Raw genomic sequence first — 25,539 nt, 5'->3', positions numbered from 1 at the left:
AGTGAGGCGAGGAAGGCTTCAAGGAAAAGCTAAATGTCTTCACAGCACTGCTTGTGGGCCAGGAGGAGCAGGAGTGCTTCCCCCTCGGTCCTCTAAGCTCTCCCTCATATAAAGGCCCCCGGGGTCGTGGAAAGGACCCCTCCACGGGATCGGCCCCTCCATGGGGTCGAGTATCAGACCTTCCCCCCCCCCACCGCCCCGAGGTCAGGGATCAGGCTTGCCTGCTCCTGCGGCCTGCTCTGGAATGTTCCTAGCCTGACTGGAAACCAAGCCTGTCAATCAGGCTGAGTTCTGGGCAGAGAGCCTGTCAAGCCAATAAATGCACGCTGTGGAGTTAAAATATCTGCGGGGAAACCCCAAACTTCAGGGTTACCTATCAGAAACTCCCCACCCCCACGTAACTCGCCCCTATTAATATCCAGGCCAATGCCCCAGCTTAACCCGATTTGGTGTTACTTTGGTTGGTCTGCAAGCAGTTGACTCGAGGGAGAATCAAACCACTCAATTCAAATACAAACATGCTGTGTAATTTGCTCAGATGAGTGTCTGACTGGCAGCTTTTTGAATATAACAGACAATTATTTAAATAACTGCTGAACTCAAATTTTGCAAATCACTGAGTTTAGTGGGAGTTGTGTACAGACCTCCAAACAGTAGCAGTGATGTTGGGGAGGGCATCAAACAGGAAATTAGGGGTGCATGCAGTAAAGGTGCAGCAGTTATAATGGGTGACTTCAATATGCACATAGATTGGGCTAACCAAACTGGAAGCAATACGGTGGAGGAGGATTTCCTGGTGTGCATAAGGGATGGTTTTCTCGACCAATATGTCGAGGAACCAACTAGGGGGCAGGCCATCTTAGACTGGATGTTGTGTAATGAGAGAGGATTAATTAGCAATCTCGTTGTGCGAGGCCCCTTGGGGAAGAATGACCATAATATGGTGGAATTCTGCATTAGGATGGAGAATGAAACAGTTAATTCGGAGACCATGGTCCAGAACTTAAAGAAGGGTAACTTTGAAGGTATGAGGCGTGAATTGGCTAGGATAGATTGGCGAATGATACTTAAGGGGTTGACTGTGGATGGGCAATGGCAGACATTTAGAGACCGCATGGATGAACGACAACAATTGTACATTCCTGTCTGGCGTAAAAATAAAAAAGGGAAGGTGGCTCAACCGTGGCTATCAAGGGAAATCAGGGATAGTATTAAAGCCAAAGAAGTGGCATACAAATTGGCCAGAAATAGCAGCGAACCCGGGGACTGGGAGAAATTTAGAACTCAGCAGAGGAGGACAAAGGGTTTGATTAGGGCAGGGAAAATGGAGTACGAGAAGAAGCTTGCAGGGAACATTAAGACGGATTGCAAAAGTTTCTATAGATATGTAAAGAGAAAAAGGTTAGTAAAGACAAACGTAGGTCCCCTGCAGTCAGAATCAGGAGAAGTCATAACGGGGAACAAAGAAATGGCGGACCAATCGAACAAGTACTTTGGTTCGGTATTCACTAAGGAGGACACAAACAACCTTCCGGATATAAAAGGGGTCAGAGGGTCTAGTAAGGAGGAGGAACTAAGGGAAATCCTTATTAGTCGGGAAATTGTGTTGGGGAAATTGATGGGATTGAAGGCCGATAAATCCCCAGGGCCTGATGGACTGCATCCCAGAGTACTTAAGGAGGTGGCCTTGGAAATAGCAGATGCATTGACAGTCATTTTCCAACATTCCATTGACTCTGGATCAGTTCCTATCGAGTGGAGGGTAGCCAATGTAACCCCACTTTTTAAAAAAGGAGGGAGAGAGAAAACAGGGAATTATAGACCAGTCAGCCTGACATCGGTAGTGGGTAAAATGATGGAATCAATTATTAAGGATGTCATAGCAGTGCATTTGGAAAGAGGTGACATGATAGGTCCAAGACAGCATGGATTTGTGAAAGGGAAATCATGCTTGACAAATCTTCTGGAATTTTTTGAGGATGTTTCCAGTAGAGTGGACAAGGGAGAACCAGTTGATGTGGTATATTTGGACTTTCAGAAGGCTTTCGACAAGGTCCCACACAAGAGATTAATGTGCAAAGTTAAAGCACATGGGATTGGGGATAGTGTACTGACATGGATTGAGAACTGGTTGTCAGACAGGAAGCAAAGAGTAGGAGTAAATGGGGACTTTTCAGAATGGCAGTCAGTGACTAGTGGGGTACCGCAAGGTTCTGTGCTGGGGCCCCAGCTGTTTACACTGTACATTAATGATTTAGACGAGGGGATTAAATGTAGTATCTCCAAATTTGCAGATGACACTAAGTTGGGTGGCAGTGTGAGCTGCGAGGAGGATGCTATGAGGCTGCAGAGCGACTTGGATAGGTTAGGTGAGTGGGCAAATGCATGGCAGATGAAGTATAATGTGGATAAATGTGAGGTTATCCACTTTGGTGGTAAAAACAGAGAGACAGACTATTATCTGAATGGTGACAGATTAGGAAAAGGGGAGGTGCAACGAGACCTGGGTGTCATGGTACATCAGTCATTGAAGGTTGGCATGCAGGTACAGCAGGCGGTTAAGAAAGCAAATGGCATGTTGGCCTTCATAGCGAGGGGATTTGAGTTTCGGGGCAGGGAGGTGTTGCTACAGTTGTACAGGGCCTTGGTGAGGCCACACCTGGAGTATTGTGTACAGTTTTGGTCTCCTAACCTGAGGAAGGACATTCTTGCTATTGAGGGAGTGCAGCGAAGGTTCACCAGACTCATTCCCGGGATGGCGGGACTGAACTATCAAGAAAGACTGGATCAACTGGGCTTGTATTCACTGGAGTTCAGAAGAATGAGAGGGGACCTCATAGAAACGTTTGAAATTCTGATGGGTTTAGACAGGTTAGATGCAGGAAGAATGTTCCCAATGTTGGGGAAGTCCAAAACCAGGTGACAGTTTAAGGATAAGGGGTAAACCATTTAGGACCAAGATGAGGAGAAACTTCTTCACCCAGAGAGTGGTGAACCTGTGAAATTCTCTACAACAGAAAGTTGTTGAGGCCAATTCACTAAATATATTCAAAAAGGAGTTAGATGAAGTCCTTACTACTAGGGGGATCAAGGGGTATGGCGAGAAAGCAGGAATGGGGTACTGAAGTTGCATGTTCAGCCATGAACTCATTGAATGGCGGTGCAGGCTAGAAGGGCCGAATGGCCTACTCCTGCACATATTTTCTATGTTTCTATGTTTGAGTCAGAGCCTTTGAAGAAAGGTTATCCAACAGGAACCTCTGAAGAGAATAAGACAAGCCAGACAACTTCTGAAGTTGGTGAAGAAAGAATTAATAAAACAACCAGGTTAAAAAATTATTTGTTGTAAGATGTTTTAGCACAAGAACTGTACACTGTCTTATTTTTGTGTTATGTTTCTGCTTGATAGCACTCTCGCTTCTTAGTCAGAAAGAAAGAAAAGACTTGCAATTATATGACACCTTTCATGAGCTCAGGACGCCCCAAACACTTTATAGCTAATTAAGTACTTCTGAGGTCAAGTCAGTTTTGTAATGTAGGAAACAAGGCAGCCAATTTTCACACAGCACGGTCTCATGAACAGGAATATGATAATGATCAGATAATCTGTTTTTATTTAAGTGATGTTGTCTTTCTTCCTCGGGACTCAGAAATCGGAGAACAAATGGGAATCGAAAGTATGATTTCAAAATTTGCACATGATACCAAGTTAAAGTCCAACGCAAAGTCTAGTGCAGAATGCATAGAATTCCATAAAATATCCTTCTTCTTCGGCAGTCCCTCAGAGTCGAGGATGATTTGCTTCCATGATGAAAGTGAGTTCTTAGGCGACTGACGAGTCCAATGCGGGACCCATAGTCTCTGTCACAAGTGGGGCAGACGGTGGTTGAAGGAACATAAGAACATAGAAAATAGGAGCAGGAGAAGGCCATATGGCCCCTCGAGCCTGCTCCGCCATTTAATACAATCATGGCTGATCCGATCATGGACTCAGATCCACTTCCCTGCCCGCTCTCCATAACCCCTTATTCCCTTATCGTTTAAGAAACTGTCTCTTTCTGTCTTAAATTTATTCAATGTCCCAGATTCCACAGTTCTCTGAGGCAGCGAATTCCACAGATCCACAACCCTCAGAGAAGAAATTTCTCCTCATCTCTGTTTTAAATGGGCGACCCCTTATTCTAAGATTATGCCCTCTAGTTCTAGTCTCCCCCATCAGCGGAAACATCCTCTCTGTATCCACATTGTCAAGCCCCCTCATAACCTTATACGTTTCGATAAGGTCACCTCTCATTCTTCTAACTCCAATGAGTAGAGGCCCAACCTACTCAACCTTTCCTCATAAGTCAACCCCCTCATCTCTGGAAGCAATCCTGTGAACCTTCTCTGAACTGCTCCCAAAGCAAGTATATCCTTTCGTAAATATGGAAACCAAAACTGCACGCAGTATTCCAGGTGTAGCCTCACCAATACCCTGTACAACTGTAGCAAGACTTTCCTGCTTTTATACTCCATCCCCTTTGCAATAAAGGGGAAGATTCCATTGGCCTTCCTGATCACATGCTGTACCTGCATACTAACCTTTTGTGTTTCATGAACAAGTACCCCCAGGTCCCGCTTTGCAGCACTTTGCAATCTTTCTCCATTTAAATAATAACTTGCTCTTTGATTTTTTTTCTGCCAAAACTCTGACCTCACACTTTCCAACTTTATACTTCACCTGACAAATTTTTGCTCCCTCACTTAGCCGTCTATGTCCTTTTGCAGATTTTGTGTGTCCTCCTCACACATTGATTTTCCTCCCATCTTTGCATCGTCGGCAAACTTGGCTCTCAGTCCCTTCCTCCAAGTCGTTAATATACATTGTAAATAGTTGGAGTCCCAGCACTGATCCCTGCGGCACCCCACTGGTTACTGATTGCCAACCCGAGAATGAACCATTTATCCCTACTCTGTTTTCTGAACAGGTGGATGGGGAGCCTGGGTTGCTGCATGCTCCTTCTGCTGTCTATGCTTGATTTCTGCTTACTCTCGGCGATGAGACTCGAGGTGCTTACCACCCTCCCGGATGTTCTTCCTCCACTTTGGGCGGTCTTGGGCCAGGGACTCCCAGGTGTCGGTGGGGATGTTGCACTTTTTCCAAGGAGGCTTTGAGGGTGTCCTTAAAGCGTTTCCTCTGGTCACCTGGGGCTCGCTTGTCGTGTCGAACCTCCGAGTAGAGCGCTTGTTTTGGGAGTCTCGTGTCAGGCATGCGGACGATGTGGCCCGTCCAACGGAGCTGATCGAGCGTGGTCAATACTTCGATGAAGGGATGTTGGCCTGAGCGAGAACACCGACGTCAGTGCGTCAATCCTGGCAATGGATTTGCATGATCTTGCGGAGGCAGCGTGGTGGTACTTCTCCAGCGTTTTGAGGTGTCTGCTGTATATAATCCTGATCAATGGATCCACCACAGACCCAATCCACGTCCGGACCGGGGTCAAACAAGGCTGCGTTATCGCACCAACACTCTTCTCGATCTTTATTGCTGCAATGCTCCATCTCACCCTCAGCAAGCTCCCCACTGGAGAGGAGCTAAATTATAGAACAAATGGGAATCTGTTCAACCTCTGTTGCCTCCAGACCAGATCCAAGGTCGTACCATCCTCTGTCATTGAACTACAGTATGCAGACGACGCTTGCGTCTGCGCACACTCGGAGGCCAAACTCCAAGCCATCATCAACACCTTCACCGAGGCGTACGAGAGCATGGTCCTTACACTCAACATCCGTAAGACAAAGGTCCTCTACCAAATTGACTCCGCCACACAATACTGCCCCCCGGTTATCAAAATCCACATGAGGCCTTGGGCAACGTGGACCATTTTCCTCACCTCGGGAGCCTACTGTCAAACAAGGGCAGACATCGATGACGAGGTCCAACACCGCCTTCAGTGTGCCAGTGCAGCCTTCGGTCGCTTGAGGAAGAGAGTGTTTGAAGACCAGGACCTCAAATCTGGCACCAAGCTTATGGTCTACAGAGCAGTTGTGATACCCGCTCTCCTATATGGCCATAAAATATACAGCCATTTGGCCCAACAATTCTTTGTTGGTTTATACTCCACACGAGTCTCCTCTCATTCCATCTACCTTATTTCAGCCTTTCAACATATCTTTCTATTCCCTTTTATCTCATGTACTCGTCTAGTTTCCTTTTGAAAGCATCTAAGCTATTTGCCTCAAACACTTCCTGTGGTAGCAAGTTCCACATTCTAATCACTCACTAAATAAAGAAATTTCTCCTTATTTCCCTATTGGATTTATCAGTAACTATCTTGTATTTATGACCCTAATTTTGGATTGTCCCACAAGTGGAAACATTCTCTCCACACATACCCTGTCCAACCCATTCATAATTTTAAAGATCGCTATCAGGTCATCTCTAAGTCTTCTCTTTTCTAATGAAAAAAAACCCCAATCTGTTCAATCTTCCCTCATAGCTGTAATCTCTCAGTTCTGGTACCATCCGTGTAAATCTTTCTGCACAGTAATCTAAGTGTGGCCTGGCCAGGGCTTGAAAATAGTGTCAGCTGTGGCTAAGTGGGTAGCACTTTTGCCTCTGAGTCAAAAGGTTCTGGGTTCAAGTCCCACGCCAGGGGGCCAATTTTCCACATAGTCGATTTTTGGCGCAGTTGTAGAGGTACGTCCGATTTTTTAGTGGCCGACTGCGCCAAAAAAAAAAGTTCCAAGTTTTTCCGGCATAACCATTCATTTTGGAGCGGCGCAGATTGTCCTTAAGCTCTGTGGGTGGAATATAAGTTCTGCGCCGAAAACCGAGGTTGCCAGGGCAACGAGGGTCACACTGAAGGGCTGAGGCTGCAAAGTGAAACATACAAGATGCAGCAAGACAGATGTAGGTACATATTACCATTGCCAAGGTCTCCTCACTTCTGTTTATTGGAAGATTGTCGTGACAATCCATCATACTCTGCAATATTTATTTCTTCAATTTTAGATGAAACAGGCCGAATAAAATGAAAGTCATTCCACACACAATCGCACATTAGGTTACCACTTTTTTGTAGAGCCCCAGTGCCACTGCTATCCCGGGCCGAATGGCCCCACCCACCCCCTGCCTGTGCTATCCCGGGCCGAATGGCCCCACCCACCCCCTGCCTGTGCTACCCTGGGCCGAATGGCCCCACCCACCCCCTGCTTGTGCTATCCCGGGCCGTACGACCCCACCCACCCCCTGCCTGTGCTATCCCGGGCCAAACGGCCCCACCCACCCCCTGCCTGTGATATCCAGGGCCGAACGGCCCCACCCACCCCCTGCTGGTGCCACTGCTACCCCGGGCCGAATGGCCCCCTGCCCCAAGTGTTGGTGCCGCCACAATCCTGGGCTGAAAGACCCCCCTCCCCAAGTGCCGCTGCTATCCTGGGCCGAATGGCCCCCGCCACAGGTGCTGGTGTCGCTGCTATCCCGGACCGAAAGGCCCCCCCTCCCCACTCCAGTGTCTTCACGCCACTAAAACAATGGCGTCTTCTCTGCGTCGATTTTCTCTTCTCTGCGCTAATTTTCTTAAGTGCAGGTAAGGTTTTTCAGAACAGTGCACTGTGCAGTTTTTGAAAAAGTCCTACTTGGCCAAACTCGCTTAAATGGCTAGAAATGGCACAGTCAGCAGCTGGCACCCCCAGTGACGTCAAAAAATCGGGAACTAAATAAAATCGGCCATAAATAGTTTAGGATGGCACAGAAACGTTGGTGAAACTTGCAGATTTTAATCTGCTCCAAAAAAAACAGAGTAGGCCAAAAAGACGCCGCAAAATGATGGCGAAAATTCAGCCAATAGGACTTGAACACAAAAAAATCTAGGCTGACACTCCAGTGCAGCGCTGAGGAAGTACTGCATTGTTGGAGGTGCCGTCTTTCGTGTGGATGTAAAAGATCCCATGGCACTATTGCGAAGAAGGGCAGGGGAGTTATCCCTACTGACCTGGCCAATATTTATCTCTCAATCAACATAACAAAAAAACAGATTACCTGGTCATTGTCACATTGCTGTTTGTGGGAACTTGCTTGTGCGCAAATTAGCTGCCGTGTTTCCTACATTCCAGTCTGGCGTAAAAATAAAAAAGGGAAGGTGGCTCAACCGTGGCTCAACCATGGCTATCTAGGGAAATCAGGGATAGTATTAAAGCCAAGGAAGTGGCATACAAATTGGCCAGAAATAGCAGCGAACCTGGGGACTGGGAGAAATTTAGAACTCAGCAGAGGAGGACAAAGGGTTTGATTAGGGCAGGGAAAATGGAGTACGAGAAGAAGCTTGCAGGGAACATTAAGGTGGATTGCAAAAGTTGCTATAGGTATGTAAAGAGAAAAAGGTTAGTAAAGACAAACGTAGGTCCCCTGCAGTCAGAATCAGGGGAAGTCATAACGGGGAACAAAGAAATGGCAGACCAATTGAACAAGTACTTTGGTTCGGTATTCACTAAGGAGGATACAAACAACCTTCCGGATATAAAAGGGGTCAGAGGGTCTAGTAAGGAGAGGGAACTGAGGGAAATCTTTATTAGTCGGGAAATTGTGTTGGGGAAATTGATGGGATTGAAGGCCGATAAATCCCCAGGGCCTGATGGACTGCATCCCAGAGTACTTAAGGAGGTGGCCTTGGAAATAGCGGATGCATTGACAGTCATTTTCCAACATTCCATTGACTCTGGATCAGTTCCTATGGAGTGGAGGGTAGCCAATGTAACCCCACTTTTTAAAAAAGGAGGGAGAGAGAAAACAGGGAATTATAGACCGGTCAGCCTGACCTCAGTAGTGGGTAAAATGATGGAATCAATTATTAAGGATGTCATAGCAGTGCATCTGGAAAATGGTGACATGATAGGTCCAAGTCAGCATGGATTTGTGAAAGGGAAATCATGCTTGACAAATCTTCTGGAATTTTTTGAGGATGTTTCCAGTAAAGTGGACAAAGGAGAACCAGTTGATGTGGTATATTTGGACTTTCAGAAGGCTTTCGACAAGGTCCCACACAAGTGATTAATGTGCAAAGTTAAAGCACATGGGATTGGGGGTAGTGTGCTGACGTGGATTGAGAACTGGTTGTCAGACAGGAAGCAAAGAGTAGGAGTAAACGGGTACTTTTCAGAATGGCAGGCAGTGACTAGTGGGGTGCCGCAAGGCTCTGTGCTGGGGCCCCAGCTGTTTACACTGTACATTAATGATTTAGACGAGGGGATTAAATGCAGTATCTCCAAATTTGCGGATGACACTAAGTTGGGTGGCAGTGTGAGCTGCGAGGAGGATGCTATTAGGCTGCAGAGTGACTTGGATAGGTTAGGTGAGTGGGCAAATGCATGGCAGATGAAGTATAATGTGGATAAATGTGAGGTTATCCACTTTGGTGGTAAAAACAGAGAGACAGACTATTATCTGAATGGTGACAGATTAGGAAAAGGGAAGGTGCAACGAGACCTGGGTGTCATGGTACATCAGTCATTGAAGGCTAGCATGCAGGTACAGCAGGCGGTTAAGAAAGCAAATGGCATGTTGGCCTTCATAGCGAGGGGATTTGAATACAAGGGCAGGGAGGTGTTGCTACAGTTGTACAGGGCCTTGGTGAGGCCACACCTGGAGTATTGTGTACAGTTTTGGTCTCCTAACCTGAGGAAGGACATTCTTGCTATTGAGGGAGTGCAGCGAAGGTTCACCAGACTGATTCCCGGGATGGCGGGACTGACCTATCAAGAAAGACTGGATCAACTGGGCTTGTATTCACTGGAGTTCAGAAGAATGAGAGGGGACCTCATAGAAACGTTTAAAATTCTGATGGGTTTAGACAGGTTAGATGCAGGAAGAATGTTCCCAATGTTGGGGAAGTCCAGAACCAGGGGTCACAGTCTGAGGATAAGGGGTAAGCCATTTAGGACCGAGATGAGGAGAAACTTCTTCACCCAGAGAGTGGTGAACCTGTGGAATTCTCTACCACAGAAAGTAGTTGAGGCCAATTCACTAAATATATTCAAAAGGGAGTTAGATGAAGTCCTTACTACTCGGGGGATCAAGGGTTATGGCAAGAAAGCAGGAAGGGGGTACTGAAGTTTCATGTTCAGCCATGAACTCATTGAATGGCGGTGCAGGCTAGAAGGGCTGAATGGCCTGCTCCTGCACCTATTTTCTATGTTTCTATGTTTCTATGATCGAGAGGCCCATAAAAAGGGCGCGGCCGTTGGAGGAACCACAGGAGCAGGAGTGGGAGGATCAAGAGGCCCACAAAAAGGGCGCGGCCGTTGGAGGAGCCAGCTGGTGCAGGGACAAAAAGTTTTAAACAAATCAAAATCGAAGTGTGACGTCACAGCCAAGCGGGTAAGTGATTGGCTGGTGGATTGGTGAGTACTTTTCTTTTCCTTTCAGTAGGAAACCTTTGGTATTGCTGTAAGTAGCATGTGCCAGTAAATACATGTGATCTTTATTATCTAAGGAGAGACAGTTAATTAAATCGGCTGTTTGCTGAGTAACGGCTAGGTGTGTTGTGCTGAGGTTTAGAGTTTAGTTCTACTTGATAGTTGCGAGTGTAACTAGAGGGATAGCAGGGCAGCTCAGTCCCATGGATTGCGCACCTTGTGGCATGTGGGGAGTCCCGGATGCTGCACGCAGCCGGAGCGACCATGTGTGCTGGAGGTGTCACCAGCTGCACCAACTGGAGCTCCGTGTTTTGGAGCTTGAGCGGCAGCTGGAGTCACTGCAGTGCATCCGTGAGACTGAGAGCAACGAGGATAGCATGTTTCTAGAGGTGGTCACCCCACAGCTTAAGAGTGTGCAGGCAGATTTGGAGTGGGTGACCCCTGGACAGAAGAGGAGGACTAGGCAGGTAGTGCAGGTGTCCCCTGAGTCCATCTCACTCTCCAACCGGTACTCTGTTCTGAGTACCGGTGGGGGCGACGGTGGCTCTGGGGAGTGCAGCCAGAGCCAAGTCCACAGCACTACAGGAGGCTCAGCTGCACAGTGGGGGAGGAAAAAGAATGGAAGAGCTATAGTGGTAGTGGATTCGCTAGTCAGGGGAGCAGACAGGTGTTTCTGCGGCCGCAGACGTGACTCCAGGATGGTATGTTGCCTCCCTGGTGCCAGGGTCAAGGATGTCACTGAGCGGCTGCAGGGCATTCTGTGGGGAGAGGGTGAACAGCCAGAGGTCGTGGTCCACATTGGTACCAATAACATAGGTAGGAAGAAGGATGAGGTCCTGCAGGCAGAGTTGAGGGAGCTAGGAGAGAGATTAAAAAGCAGGATCTCAAAAGGTAGTAATTTCCGGATTACTCCAAGTGCCACGAGCTAGTGAGTACAGAAATAGGAGGATAGAGCAGATGAATACGTGCTGCAGATGGGAGGGCTTTCGTTTCCTGAGGCATTGGGATCACTTCTGGGGGAGGTGGGACCTGTACAAGCCGGACGGGTTGCAGTTCAACAGAGCCGGGACCAATATCCTCACCGGGGGGGGGGGGGGGGGGGGGGTTTGCTAGTGCTGTTGGAGAGGGTTTAAACTAGCTTGGCAGGGGGATGGGAACCTGAAAATAGATTCAGTAGGGAGGGGAGTAAAGCTGGAATTAGAAAGCAAAAATAAAGAAAGTGAGTTTGAAGGAGATAAGAAACAGCAGGAAAAAAGGGTGAAAAAAAAATTAAAGGAACTTTGTCTAAATGCACACAGCATTTGTAACAAAATAGATGAGTTGACGGCACAAATTGAGACAAATGGGTATGATCTGAGAGCCATTACAGAGACGTGGTAGCAAGATGACCACGACTGGGAATTAAATATTCAGGGGTACTTGACAATCCGGAAGGACAGACAGAAAGGGTAGCTCTATTGATAAAGGATGGAATCACTGCAATAGTAAGAAACGATATTGGCTCAAATGATAAGGGTGTTGAAACAGTTTGGGTGGAGATAGGGAACAATAAGGGGAAAGTCACTCGTGGGCGTAGTCTATAGGCCCCCTAACAGTAGCAACTCTCTTGGTCGAAGCATAAACCAGGAAATAGTGGGGGTTTGTAAAAAGGGAACAGCAATAATCACGGGTGATTTTAACCTCCATATTGATTGGACAAATCAAATTTGCCAGGGTAGCCTTGAGGAGGAGTTCATCGAGTGCATAAGGGACGGGTTCCTTGAGCAGTACGTAACGGAACCAACCAGGGGGCAGGCGATCTTAGATCTGGTCCTGTATAATGAGACAGGATGAATAAACAATCTCCGAGTAAAGGATCCCCTCGGAATGAGCGATCATAGCATGACTGAATTTCAAATTCAGATGGAGGGTGAGAAAGTTGGATCTCTAACCAGCATACTAAGCTTAAATAAAGGAGACTATGAAAGCACGAGGGCAGAGTTGGGTAAAGTGGACTGGGAAAATAGATTAAAGTGTAGGACAGTTGATGAACAGTGGTTTACATTTAAGGAAACATTTCACAACTCTCAAGAAAAATATATTCCGGTGAAGAGGAAAGGGTGTAAGAGAAAAGAGAAAATCCGTGGCTAACTAAGGAAATTAAGGACGGCATCTAATTAATAACAAGGGCATATAAAGTGGCCAAAACTAGTGGGAGGACAGAAGATTGGGAAGCTTTTAAAAGCCAGCAAAGAACAACTAAAAAAATGATTAAGAAAGAGAAGATGGATCCCTATGAAAGTAAACTAACACAAAATATAAAAACAGATAGCAAGAGTTTCTATAGGTATATAAAAAGAAAAAGAGTGGCTAAAGTAAATGTTGGTCCCTTCAAGGACGAGACCGGGGAATTAGTAATGGGGAACATGGAGATGGCAGAAACTCTGAACAAATATTTTGTATCAGTCTTTACGGTAGAGGACACAAACAATATTCCAACAGTGGATAGCCAAGGGGCTATAGGGGGGTGGAACTTAACACAATAACAATCACTAAAGAGGTGGTACTCAGTAAGATAATGGGATTAAAGGCAGTTAAATACCCTGGACCTGATGGCTTGCATCCTAGGGTCTTAAGAGAAGTAGCAGCAGGGATTGTGAATGAATTGGTTGTAATTTACCAAAATTCCCTGGATTGGAAAACTGCAAATGTTTAAAAAAGGTGGCAGACAAAAAGCAGGAAACTATAGACCAGTTAGCCTAACATTTATGATTGGGAAAATGTTGGAGTCCATTATTAAAGAAGCAGTAGCAGGACATTTGGAAAAGCAAAATTCGGTCAGGTAGAGTCAGCATGGATTTATGAAAGGGAAGTCATGTTTGACAAATTTGCTGGAGTTCTTCGAGGATATAACGAACAGTGTGGATAAAGGGGAACCAGTGGATGTGGTGTATTTGGACTTCCAGAAGGCATTTGACAAGGTGCCACATAAAAGGTTATTGTACAAGATAAAAGTTCACAGAGTTGGGGGTAATATATTAGCATGGATAGAGGATTGGCTAAGCAACTGAAAACAGAGAGTAGGGATAAATGGTTCATTCTCTGGTTGGCAACCAGTAACTAGTAGGGTACCGCAGGAATCAGTGCTGGGACCCCAACTATTTACAATCTATATTAACGACTTGGAAGAAGGGACTGAGTGTAATGTAGCCAAGTTTGCTGACGATACAAAGATTGGAGGAAAAGCAATGTGTGAAGGGGACACAAAAAATCTGCAAAAGGACATAGACAGGCTTAGTGAGTGGGCAAAAATTTGGCAGATGGAGTATAATGTTGGAAAGTGTGAGGTCATGCACTTTGGCAGAAAAAAATCAAAGAGCAAGTTATTATTTAAATGGAAAATGATTGCAAAGTGCCTCAGTGCAGCAGGACCTAGGGGTACTTGTGCATGAAACACAAAAGGATAGTATGTAGGTACAGCAAGTGATCAGGAAGGCCAATGGTATCTTGGCCTTTATTGCAAAGGGGATGGAGTATAAAAGCAGGGAAGTCTTGCTACAGCTATATAAGGTATTGGTGATGCCACACCTGGAATACTACGTGCAGTTTTGGTTTCCATATTTACGAAAGGATATACTTGCTTTGGAGGCAGTTCAGAGAAGGTTCACTAGGTTGATTCCAGGGATGAGTGGGTTGACTTATGAGGAAAGGTTGAGTAGGTTGGGCTTCTACTCATTGGAATTCAGAAGAATGAGAGGTGATCTTATCGAAAGATATAAGATTATGAGGGGGCTTGACAAGGTGGATGCAAAGAGGATATTTCCACTGATGGAGAGACTAGAACTAGAGGGCATGATCTTAGAATAAGGGGCCGCCCATTTAAAACAGAGATGAGGAGAAATTTCTTCTCTGAGGGTTGTAAATCTGTGGAATTTGCTGCCTCAGAGAGCTGTGGAAGCTGGGACATTGAATAAATTTAAGACGGAAATAGACAGTTTCTTAAACGATAAGGGGTTATGGGAAGCGGGCAGAGAAGTGGTGCTGAGTCTATGATCAGATCAGCCATAATCTTATTGAATGGCGGAGCAGGCTCGAAGGACCGTATGGCCTACTCCTGTTCATATTTCTTATGTTCTTATTACAACATGACGACACTCCATAAGTACTTCATTGGCTGTAAAGCGCTTTGAGACATCCGGTGGTCATGAAAGGCGCTATATAAATCCAAGTATTTCTTTCTTTCTTATATAAGTTTAACATAACTTCACTACTTTTGAATTCTATACCCCTAGAAGTAAATTCCAGCGCTTTGTTAGCATGTTCAATTGCTTTGCTGACCTGAGGTACTGCTTTTAATGATTTGTTCACCTGTATCCCTAGATCCCTTTGCTCTTCTACTGCATTCAGTTTCTTATTTTCTAAGGAGTAGGTGATGCTTCTGTTTTTCCTACCAAAGTGCATCATCTCACATTTATCTATGTTACAGTTAATTTGCCTCTTAACTGCTCAGTCTGCAAGTTTTCTAATGTCTTCTTGTATATCGGGAATGGTAGTATAATAGCAACGTAACTGGCCTAATAATCCAGAGGCCTTGACTAATGATCCAGAGACATGAGTTCAAATCCCACCATGGCAGCTGGGGAATTTAAATTCAGTTAAATAAATAAATCTGGAATAAAAAGCTAGCATCAGTAATGGTGACCATGATACTACCGGATTGTTGCAAAAAAACATCTGGTTCACTAATGCTCTTTAGGAAAGGAAATATGGCCTCCATATGTGATTTCAGACCCACAACCCTCTTGGTTGACTGCCCTTTGAAATGGCCTAGCAAATCACTCAGTTGTACACAACCACTAATAAGAATAAAACTGGACGGACCACCTGGCATCGACCTTGGCACCAGCTAAGGACACGACAAAGGCACATGCAGCCCAGTCGATCTGCAAAGTCCTTCTCACCAACATGTGGAGACTTGCGCCAAAATTGGGAAAGCTGACCCACAGACCAGTCAAGCAACAGCCTGACAGTTATATTTACAGAATCATATCTTTCAGTCAATGTCCCAGAATCCTCCATCACCATGTCCTGATCCACCAAGGTTGGTGACACGTGGTATACAGTCGGGAGGGAGTGGCCTTGAGAGTCCTCAAAATTGACTCCGGACCCCATGAAGTCTCATGGCTTCAGGTCAAACATGGGCAAGGAAACCTCCTGCTGATTACTACCTACCCCACCTCTCAGCTGATGAATCAGTGCTCCTCCATGTTGAACACCACTTGTGGTGAAGAAGCACTGAGAGTAACAAGGGCACACAATGTACTCTGGGTGGGGGACATTGAAATGTCCATCATCAAGAGTGCCTCGGCAGACCCACTACTGACCAAGCTGGCCAAGTCCTAAAGGACAGAGCTGCCAGACTAGGCCTAGAGCAGGTGGTGAGAGAACCAACACAAGGGAAAAACCTACGACCTCTTCCTCACATGTCACAGATGCATCGGCCATGACAGCATTGGTAGCAGTGACCACCGCACAGTCATTGTGGAGACGAAGTCCCAACTTCACACTGAGGACACCATCCATCGTGTTATGTGGCACTATCACTATACTAAATGGGATAGATTCAGACCAGATCTAGCAGCTCAAAACTGGACATCCATAAGGTGCTGTGGGCATTCAGCAGCAGCATTATATTCTACCACAATCTGTAACCTCATGGCCCGGCATATCCCTCACTCTACCATTACCATCAAGCCAGGGGACCAACCCTGGTTCAATGGAGTGTAGAAGAGCATGCCAGGAGCAGCACCAGACATATCTAAAAATGAGGTGCTAACCTGGGGAAGCTGCAACACAGGACTACATGCATGCTAAAAAGCGGAAGCAGCATGCTAGACACAAGGTTAAGCGATCTCACAACCAACGGATCAGATTAAAGCTCTGTAGTCGTGGCACACCCAGTCGTGAATGGTGGTGGACCATTAACCAAATAACGGGAGGAGGAAGCTCCATGAATATCCCCATCCTCAATGATGGCGAAGCCCAGCACGCGAGTGCAAAAGACAAGACTGAAGCATTTATAACCATCTTCAGCCAGAACTGCGGAGTGGATGATCCATTTCGGTCTCCTCCTGAGATCCCCGCCATCATAGAAGCCAGTCTTCAGCTAATTCGATTCATTCCACGTGACATCAGGAAACGGCTGAGCACACTGGATACAGCAAAGGCTATAGGCCCCGACAACATCCCAGCTGTCGTGCTGAAGAATTGTGCTTCAGAACTAGCCGCGCCTCTAGCCAAGCTATTCCTGTACAGCTACAACACTGGCATCTATCTAATAATGTGGAAAACTGCCCCGGTATGTCCTGTCCACAAAAAACAGGACAAATCCAGTCCGGCCAATTACTGTCACACCAGTCTACTCTCAATCACCAGCAAAATGATGGAAGGTGTCATCAACAATGCTATCAAGTGGCACTTGCTCACCAATAACCTGCTCACCGATGCTCAGTTTGGGTCCTCCAGGAGCACTCGGCTCCAGACCTCATTACAGCCTTGGTCCAAACATGGACAAAAGAGTTGAATACCAGAGGTGAGGTGAGTGTGTTTGTCCTTGACATCAAGGCAGCATTTGACCAAGTGTGGCATCAAGAAGCCCTAGTAAAACTGAAGTCAATGGGAATCAGAGGGAAAACTCTCCACTGGCTGGAGTCATACCTAACACAAAGGAAGATGGTTGTGCTGGTTGGAGGTCAATCATCATAGCCTCAGGATATCGTTACAGGAGTTCCTTAGGGCAGTGTCCTAGGCATAACCATCTTCAGCTGCTTCATCAATGACCTCCCCTCCATCATAAGGTCAGAAGTGGGGATGTTCATTGATGTTCAGTGCCATTCATAACTGCTCAGATAATTGAGCAGTCCATGTCCACATGCAGCCAAACCTGGACGACATTCAGGTTTGCGCTGATAAGTGGCAAGTAACATTTGCAACACACAAGTGCCAGGCAATGATTATCTCCAACAAGCGAGAATCTAACCACCACCCCTTAACATTCAACGACATTACCATCGCTGAATCCCCCACCATCAACATCCCGGGGATCACCATTGACCAGAAACTTAACTGGACCAGCCACATAAATACTGTGGCCATAAGTGCAGGTCAGAGGCTGGGTATTCTGCGGCGAGTGTCTCACCTCCTGACTCCCCAAAACCTTTCCACCATCTACAAGGCACAAGTCAGGAGTGTGATGGAATACTCTCCGCTTGCCTGGATGAGTGCAGCACCAGCAACACTCAAGAAGCTCGGCACCATCCAGGACAAAGCAGCCCGCTTGATTGGCCCACCATTCACCACCTTAAACATTCACTCCCTCCATCACCGACATACCATGGCTGCAGTGTGTACCATCTACAAGATGCACCGCAGCAACTCACCATGGCTTCTTTGGCAGCATCTCCCAAACCTGCGACCGCTACCAGCTAGAAGGACAAGGTCAGCAGGCGTATGGGAACACCACCATCTCCACGTTCCCCTCCAAGTCACACACCATCCTGACTTGGAAGTATATCGCCGTTCCTTCATCATTGCTGGATCAAAGTCCTGGAACTCCCTCCCCAACAGTACTGTGGGAGCACCTTCACCATGCAGATTGCAGCGGTTCAAGAAGGCGGCTCACCACCATCTTCTCAAGGGAAATTAGGGATGGGCAATAAATGCTGGTGGTGCCAACGACGCCCACATCCCATGAATGAATTTTAAAAAACATTATGTTGCATTCTTCCTCAGTGTTTGCTATACACCCCAATTTGTTATCATCTGCAAATTTTGATAGAGTTATTTGTTCCCAAGTGCAAATTATTAATGTAAATTATGAATAACAGTGGTTCCAGCACTGATCCTTGTGGAACACCACTTTCTATCTCCCGCCAATCTGAATAACTACCCTTTACCCCTACTCTCTGCTTTCTTTTTTTAGCAATTTGCTATCCATGGAGCTATTTCTCCACTGACTCCACATGCCCTAACTTTTGTCATGAGCCTACATGTGGCATCTTATGAAAGGCTTTTTGAAAATCCAAGTATATGACATCTATTGTATTACCCTTGTTTACTCTTTCTGGTAGAATTCTATCAGGATAGTTAAGCATGACTTAGCCTTTCGGAATCCTTGCAGCCTATTTTTTATATTTTCTGTCTCTAGATGCTCTTCTATCACTTATTTTAGTATAGAATCCAGTATCTTTCCTAACACTGATGTTAAGCTGACTGGTCTATAGTTCACATAATGCAGTGGTACTCTGCCACTTTCGAGGAAAGTGAAAACACCTACGAGAGTGGCTGAAAACAGAAGCCAAAAATATCTAGAATAAAATGGTTAAAAAACCAAAAACACAATAGCAATTACATTGATACTGGATATTGGAAGATAGCCATTTGTGGACCTATGGCATCAGATTTTACAAAAAATAATTGGCCCATAGTGGGATGCTTCACAGCCATCTTAGTTGGGGCCAAAGTATGAGTGGATAAGATACTTTCTATGCAACACTCAATTTCTCCAAGTGAAGAATAGTACATTAGAGTCTCGTTCACAATCGCACAAAATCTGACTGAATAAATGGGCAGCTCAACATATTTATATAAAGAATTGCAGATAATTGTAGAGCTGATTAGTGCAAAAAGCCGAGGAGTATAAAAAGTGCAAGGATGAAATTAAAAAGGAAATTAGGAAAGCAAAGAGAGGACATGAAAAAATATTGGTAAGTAAAATTAAGGAGAACCCAAAGATGTTTTATAAGTACATAAAGAGCAAAAGGATAACTAAGGAAAGAGTAGGGCCTAATAGAGGCCAAAAATGTTGTGTGTGTGGAGGTGCAAGATGTGAGTATGGTTCTTAATGAATACATTCATCTGTCTTCATAAAAGAGAGAGAAACATAGAAACATAAAAAATAGGTGCAGGAGTAGGCCATTCGGCCCTTTGAGCCTGCACCACCATTCAATAAGATCATGGCTGATCATTCACCTCAGTAACCCTTTCCTGCTTTCTCTCCATACCTCTTGATCCCTTTAGCCGTAAGAGCCATATCTAACTCCTCTTGAATATATCTAATGAACTGGCATCAACAACTCTCTGCAGTAGAGAATTCCACAGGTTCACAATTCTCTGAGTGAAGAAGTTTCTCCTCATCTCAGTCCTAAATGGCTTACCCCTTATCCTTAGAACTGTAGTTAAGGAGGAGTGTGAAATATTCAATGAGATAACATGGTGAGAGAGGATATACAGGTACAACCTCTGAAATCCAAAAACCCGGTTTTCGAGTTTTTCCGAATTTCGGAACAGAAATCAGACGATCCAAATCTGAAACCCCGGGCCGAGTTTTGGATTTTTCCGGATTTCGGAGACTAAATCCGACGTCCCGAATCCGGAAACCCCTGGGCCGAGTTCTGGGTATTTCCGGACTTCGAAGTGAGGGACAGCGGCTGTGGGTGATTCAAAATCGGATAATGGCAAGGAAAGCGGCTGCAGGGATAATTAAAAAAATTTTTTGTTTTATTATGCTTAATCTTGTTTTGGATTACTATTGATTTTGAGAAGTCTTGCGCTGGCGGTTTTAGAGTAGCACTGGGGTGCAAACTGCCAGCTTGCAAGACTCGAAATAACACTTGCGCCAAAATTTTGGCTCACAGTGCACCCGTAGTTAGGAAGAAAAATAAGGCCTAGGAAAAACCTGTGTTGCAGCCCTTGGAACAGCGGTAGGTATGAAGACCTGCAAAAAAGGTAAGTTAAAGTTTTTATTTTTTAATTCTTTTGCAGCGATTCGATAGTTAAGTGCCTTATGAATGTTTTGTGATTTTTTATTTTACGCAATTTTTTTTTTTGGCTTGTCTGTCTGTGCATGTGGCGGGGGGGGGGGGGGCGGTGGATTATTTACAGAATACTGATCAGAATACCAAATATCCATTTGTGAAATGTTTCTATTTTCATTTTATGCCGTTTATATCACTGTTGTGAAAAAAATGTCCGGTTTTCAGAACAGATTTCCAGATTCCAAACGTTGACTCGAGCGATCTGCACGGTGTCCGGTTTTCGGAACATTCTGTTTTTTTGCAACTCCAGCTTTCGGACGCTCTACCTGTATTACAGGGTCTAGCATCTTTGAAAGTGGATAAATCCCCAGGCCCGGATGAAATGTATCCCAAGCTGTTGAGAAGCAAGGGAGAAAATAACAGAAGCTCTGATCATCATTTTCCAATCCTCTCTGGCTACAGGTGTGGTGCCGGAGGACTGCTAACGTTGTACTGTTGTTTAAAAAGGGAGAAAGGGATAGACCGAGTAAATAAAGGCCAGTCAGCCTAACCTCGGTGGTGGGAAAGTTATTGGAAATATTTCTGAGACACAGTATCAATTGTCATTTAGGAAGGCACGGATTAATCAAGGACAGTCAGGATGCATTTGTTAAGGGAAGGTCGTGTCTGACATAGAAACATAGAAACTAGGCGCAGGAGTAGGCCATTCGGCCCTTTGAGCCTGCACCACCATTCAATAAGATCATGGCTGATCATTCACCTCAGTACCCCTTTCCTGCTTTCTCTCCATACCCCTTGATTCCTTTAGCTGTAAGAGCCATATCTAACTCCCTCTTGAATATATCTAACGAACTGGCATCAAAAACTCTCTGCGGTAGAGAATTCCACAGGTTAACAACTCTCTGACTAAATTGATTGAATTTTTTGAGGAGGTAACAAGAAGAGTCGATTTAGTCTACATGGATTTTAGCAAGGCTTTTGACAAGGTCCCACATGGCAGACTGGTCCGACAAGTGAAAGCCCATGGGATCCAAGGAAAAGTGGCAAGTTGGATCCAAAATTGGCTCAGTGGCAGGAAGCAAAGGGTAATGATCGATGGGTGTTTTTGTGATTGGAAGGCTGTTTTCAGTGAGGTTCCGCAGGGCTCAGTACTTGCTTTTTGTGGTATATATCAATGATTTTGACTTCAATGTAGGGGGCATGATTAAGAAGTTTGCAGATGATAAAAAAATTGACCATGATAGTTGATAGTGAGCATGAAAGCTGTAGACTGCAGGAAGATATCAATGGACTGGTCAGGTGGGCCGAAAGTGGCAAATGGAATGCAATCTGGAGAAGTGTGAGGTAATGCATTTGGGAAGGACTAACAAGACAAGGGAATGCAAAAGAAATGGTAGGATACTGAGAAGTATAGATGAACAAGGGGACCTTGGATTGCATGTCCACAGATTCCTGAAGGTAGCAGGACAGGTAGATAAGGTAATTAAGGCGGCATACAGGATACTTTCCTTTATTAGCCGAGGCACAGAATATAAGAGCTGGGAGGTTATGCTTGAACTGTATAAAACACTAGTTAGGCCACAGCTGGAGTACTGTGTACAGTTCTGGTCACCACATTATAGGAAGGATATGATTGCACTAGCGAGGGCACAGAGAAGATTTACGAGGATGTTGCCAGAACTGGAGAATTTTAGCTATGAGGAAAGATTGGATATGCTGGGGTTGTTTGCTTTGGAAAAGAGGATGCTGAGGGGAGACCTTATTGAGGTGTATAAAATTATGAGGGGCCGAGACAGAGTACATAGGAAGAACCCATTTCCCAGTTGAGGAGAAATATTTTCATCCAGAGGTGGTGGGTTTGAAACTTACTGCCTGAAAGAGTGATTGAGGCAGAAACCCTCATCACATTTAAAAAGTACAGGTGTAACGTCACGAATCCGGAACTCCAAAAACCGGAATTGTCCAAAAACCAGACATTTTGCGCATAGCTGATGGGACAGACGGACCAACTCGGTCCGAGGATTCGAGATTTTGGACGTTGTACCTGTACTTGGATATGCTGTGAAGTGCTGCAAACTACAAGGCTACCGACCAAGAGCTGGAACGTGATTTAGGCTGGATAGCTCTTTTTCGGTTGGCACAGACACGATGGGCCAAGTGGCCTCCTACTGTGCCGTAAATTTCTATGATAATTCGGAATAAATCATATGATTTAATCCTGTGTTTAAATTATAGTCAATTCTGTGATTAAGCACATGTAAAATCCAAATACATACTATGCCCAAGAGGCCATGTAACTGATGAACTTTAAAGTGTTAATTTAACTTTATATTTTGCAAATATTGCTAAGAGAACTGTATTGGAAATCCTATATTAAAAATTTCTAGAACTAATGGATTTCCCATGGCTTTGTCCATGAACTCAGGACGAAGTGACTTTTCCTCAATGTATCTGTGATCCTGTAAGAACGGGTGTGGTCATCTGCAGCTTCTGGACTTTATGAAGCTCCATCTAGTGGTAAAAGTTTGAAGCTGCAACATGACTGCGTCACAGAATGAAAATGCTGAAATGCGAAGTGCTTGTCATACAAATGTAGCATTATAGATATATTCCATTTCCCATACCTCGGGAGTCTCTTATCAACAAGAGTAGACATTGACAACGAGATTCAACTCCGCCTCCAGTGCACCAGTGCAGCCTTCGGCCACCTGAGGAAAAAAGTGTTTGAAAACCAGGCCCTCAAAACAGCCACCAAGCTCATGGTCTACAGGGCTGTAATAATACCCGCCATCCTGTATGGCTCAGAGACATGGACCATGTACAGTAGACACCTCAAGTCGCTGGAGAAATACCACCAACAATGCCTCCGCTAGATCCTACAAATCCCCTGGGAGGACAGATGCACCAACATTAGCGTCCTCGACCAGGCCAACTTCCTCAGCATTGAAGCACTGACCACACTTGATCAGCTCTGCTGGGCAGGCCACATTGTTCGCATGCCAGACACAAGCCTCCCAAAACAAGCACTCTACTCGGAACTCCTTCACGGCAAACGAGTCAAAGGTGGGCAGAGGAAACATTACAGGGATATCCTCAAAGCCTCCCTGAAAAAGCGCAACATCCCCACTGACACCTGGGAGTCCCTGGTCAAAGACTGCCCTAAGTGGAGGAAGTGCATCCGGAAGGGTGCTGAGCACCTCGATTTCGACATGCTCTCGGCGATGAGACTCAAGTGCAGGCAGCGGAAAGAGTGTGTGGCAAATCTGTCCCACCCACCCTTTCCCTCAACGACTATCTGTCCCACCTGTGACAGGGACTGTGGTTCTCGTATTGGAATGTTGAGCCACCTAAGGACTCATTTTAAGAGTGGAAGCAAGTCTTCCTTGATTCCGAAGGATTGCCTATGATGATATAGATATAAATAGAAAAATGAAAAAATTGTGCAAGTTTCAGAATCCACAAGATTAAAATACCTTCGCACTGAGGAGTAAATAGCCTCTTAGTTCCTTTATAACCTGCTTTTTGGTCTCCTGTACATATTATTTCTGAACCACCTTTTAATACCCATCACATTTTCATGTTTGGAGACAATATACAAGCGTCAGTCTTGGCTCAGTGGTAGCGCTGTTACCTATGGGTCAGCAGGTTGCGGGTTTATGTCCCACTCCAGAGTCATGAGCACATAATCTAGGCTGACACTCCAGTGCAGTACTGAGGGAGTGCTGCACTGTCAGAGGTGCCATCTTTCAAATGAGGCATTAAACCGAATCTGCCCTCTCTGCTGGATGTAAAAGATCTCATGGCACTATTTGAAGAGCAGGGGAGTTCTCCCCAGTGTTCTGCACAATATTTATCCCTCAACCAACATCGCTAAAACAGATTATCTGGTCATTATCTTGTTGCTGTTTGTGGGACCTTGCTATGTGCAATTTAACCACATTTTCCTGCATTGCAACAGTGACTATACTTTTTAAAAAAGTATTGCATTGGCTGTAAAGTGCTTTGGGATGTCCTGAGGTTGCGATAGTCACTATATAAAAGCAAGTTATTTCATTTTATATATTTTTAAATGACTACATAGAGCATAGAAATATAACTGAATCTCTGGAATCAGATAAGATTTGCAAATCACCTCACAACATACAATGTTATCTGAATCCCCAAATTAATCTACATCTTTATAGTGACATTCCATCATCCTAAATTTAAGGCTATCATTAGAAAATTACAACATTCTTATATTCACTGCATGTTATGAATTAGATTTTATGATGAATGTTCCTTCAGGATGTTTCCAGCTGTTATTGTTATTTTTCAATTGATTAAATTACATTTTGCCTTAATTCTTTTCAAAGTTTGTTACAATTGTTGAAGATCCAAAGTTGAGATCTGAATCCTCTGACATACTAGACATGAACGCGGGCACACTCACATCCTCTATATAAAAACATTAGAATACCTTGTCCCATGTGAGAAGGCTTCTGTGCAATGATGTGTCCAGCACTGTCCAAAGTATACTGTGTACTCACTTCATCAGCAGTGGTCTTAGTGGTGACGATAACCTTGGGGAAAAAAGTGAAGCTAAATGGCATTTTATATTGTAAAATTTTTTACAGAAGTATTGAAGGCAATCCGCAATGGCTCAATGAGGAAATGTACTGCCAGTGTAGTACTGTGCTATGAAGACCAGGAGGGTCACAGGTTTAATGGCTGGTTAATGTTGAGTTGTGGGAAGGTGTGTTGCAATTAGCCTCAGTGTTCATGGATTAGGAAAAAGGAAATTTAAAGAAGATTTAAACCTAGAACTGTAAAACTGTCGGTAACAGAAGTTGCCTGCCAGTGGCAGTTAACTGTCAATCAGCTGAAATTGTTTGTCTTAAATAGGTGTTAATCACAGACAAAAGTGTGCTGAGTCAACACTTGTAAATTGGGTGTAGCTCCTAAGGGTATAAAAGTCAACAGTTTTTAAGAGCACAGTGTGATTTGCACAGATAAATTTTAAATGGAGTGGAGTCAAACAGAGTGGTTTATTTGGAAATTTGGAAAGAGTAGGAATTTGGGGAAGATTAAAATCAATTTTAAAAAAGTAAAAATACGTAAGTGATATTTCACCAGCTGCTGGGTTGGTCAGTTTTTCTCTCTTTTCTTGGGCACTGGTTTAAATTAAGAACTGGGATTATAACCTAAATGTTCAAAACTTCAAATCTAACTAATTGAATACGTTAGAGATGGCAGGGCAGGTGGTGTGTTTCTACTGTTGCATGTGGCAACTGGTGGACACCATTGAGGTCCACGGCGACCACATCTGCGACAAGCCTCTGCAGCTCGAGGAACTTCAGCTCTGTGCTGA

General features: G+C 44.9%; 1 protein-coding gene across 5 annotated transcripts in view; it reads right to left on the bottom strand.

The window, feature by feature from the left end:
• The window catches only part of pms1 (PMS1 homolog 1, mismatch repair system component), a 153,156-nt gene that overhangs the window by 108,055 nt on the left and 19,562 nt on the right, over window positions 1–25,539 (bottom strand). For all 5 annotated transcript variants that reach the window (XM_070875861.1, XM_070875864.1, XM_070875865.1 and 2 more), the window contains one exon: window positions 24,649–24,751. In XM_070875861.1, coding sequence (XP_070731962.1) covers window positions 24,649–24,751 — 103 coding nt within the window. The remainder of the gene's footprint in view (window positions 1–24,648; window positions 24,752–25,539) is intronic.

The sequence above is a fragment of the Pristiophorus japonicus genome, chromosome 3 (genome assembly GCF_044704955.1).
Source record: "Pristiophorus japonicus isolate sPriJap1 chromosome 3, sPriJap1.hap1, whole genome shotgun sequence".
Lineage (NCBI taxonomy): Eukaryota > Metazoa > Chordata > Chondrichthyes > Pristiophoridae > Pristiophorus > Pristiophorus japonicus.
This window is presented reverse-complemented; position numbering and strand designations above follow the sequence as displayed.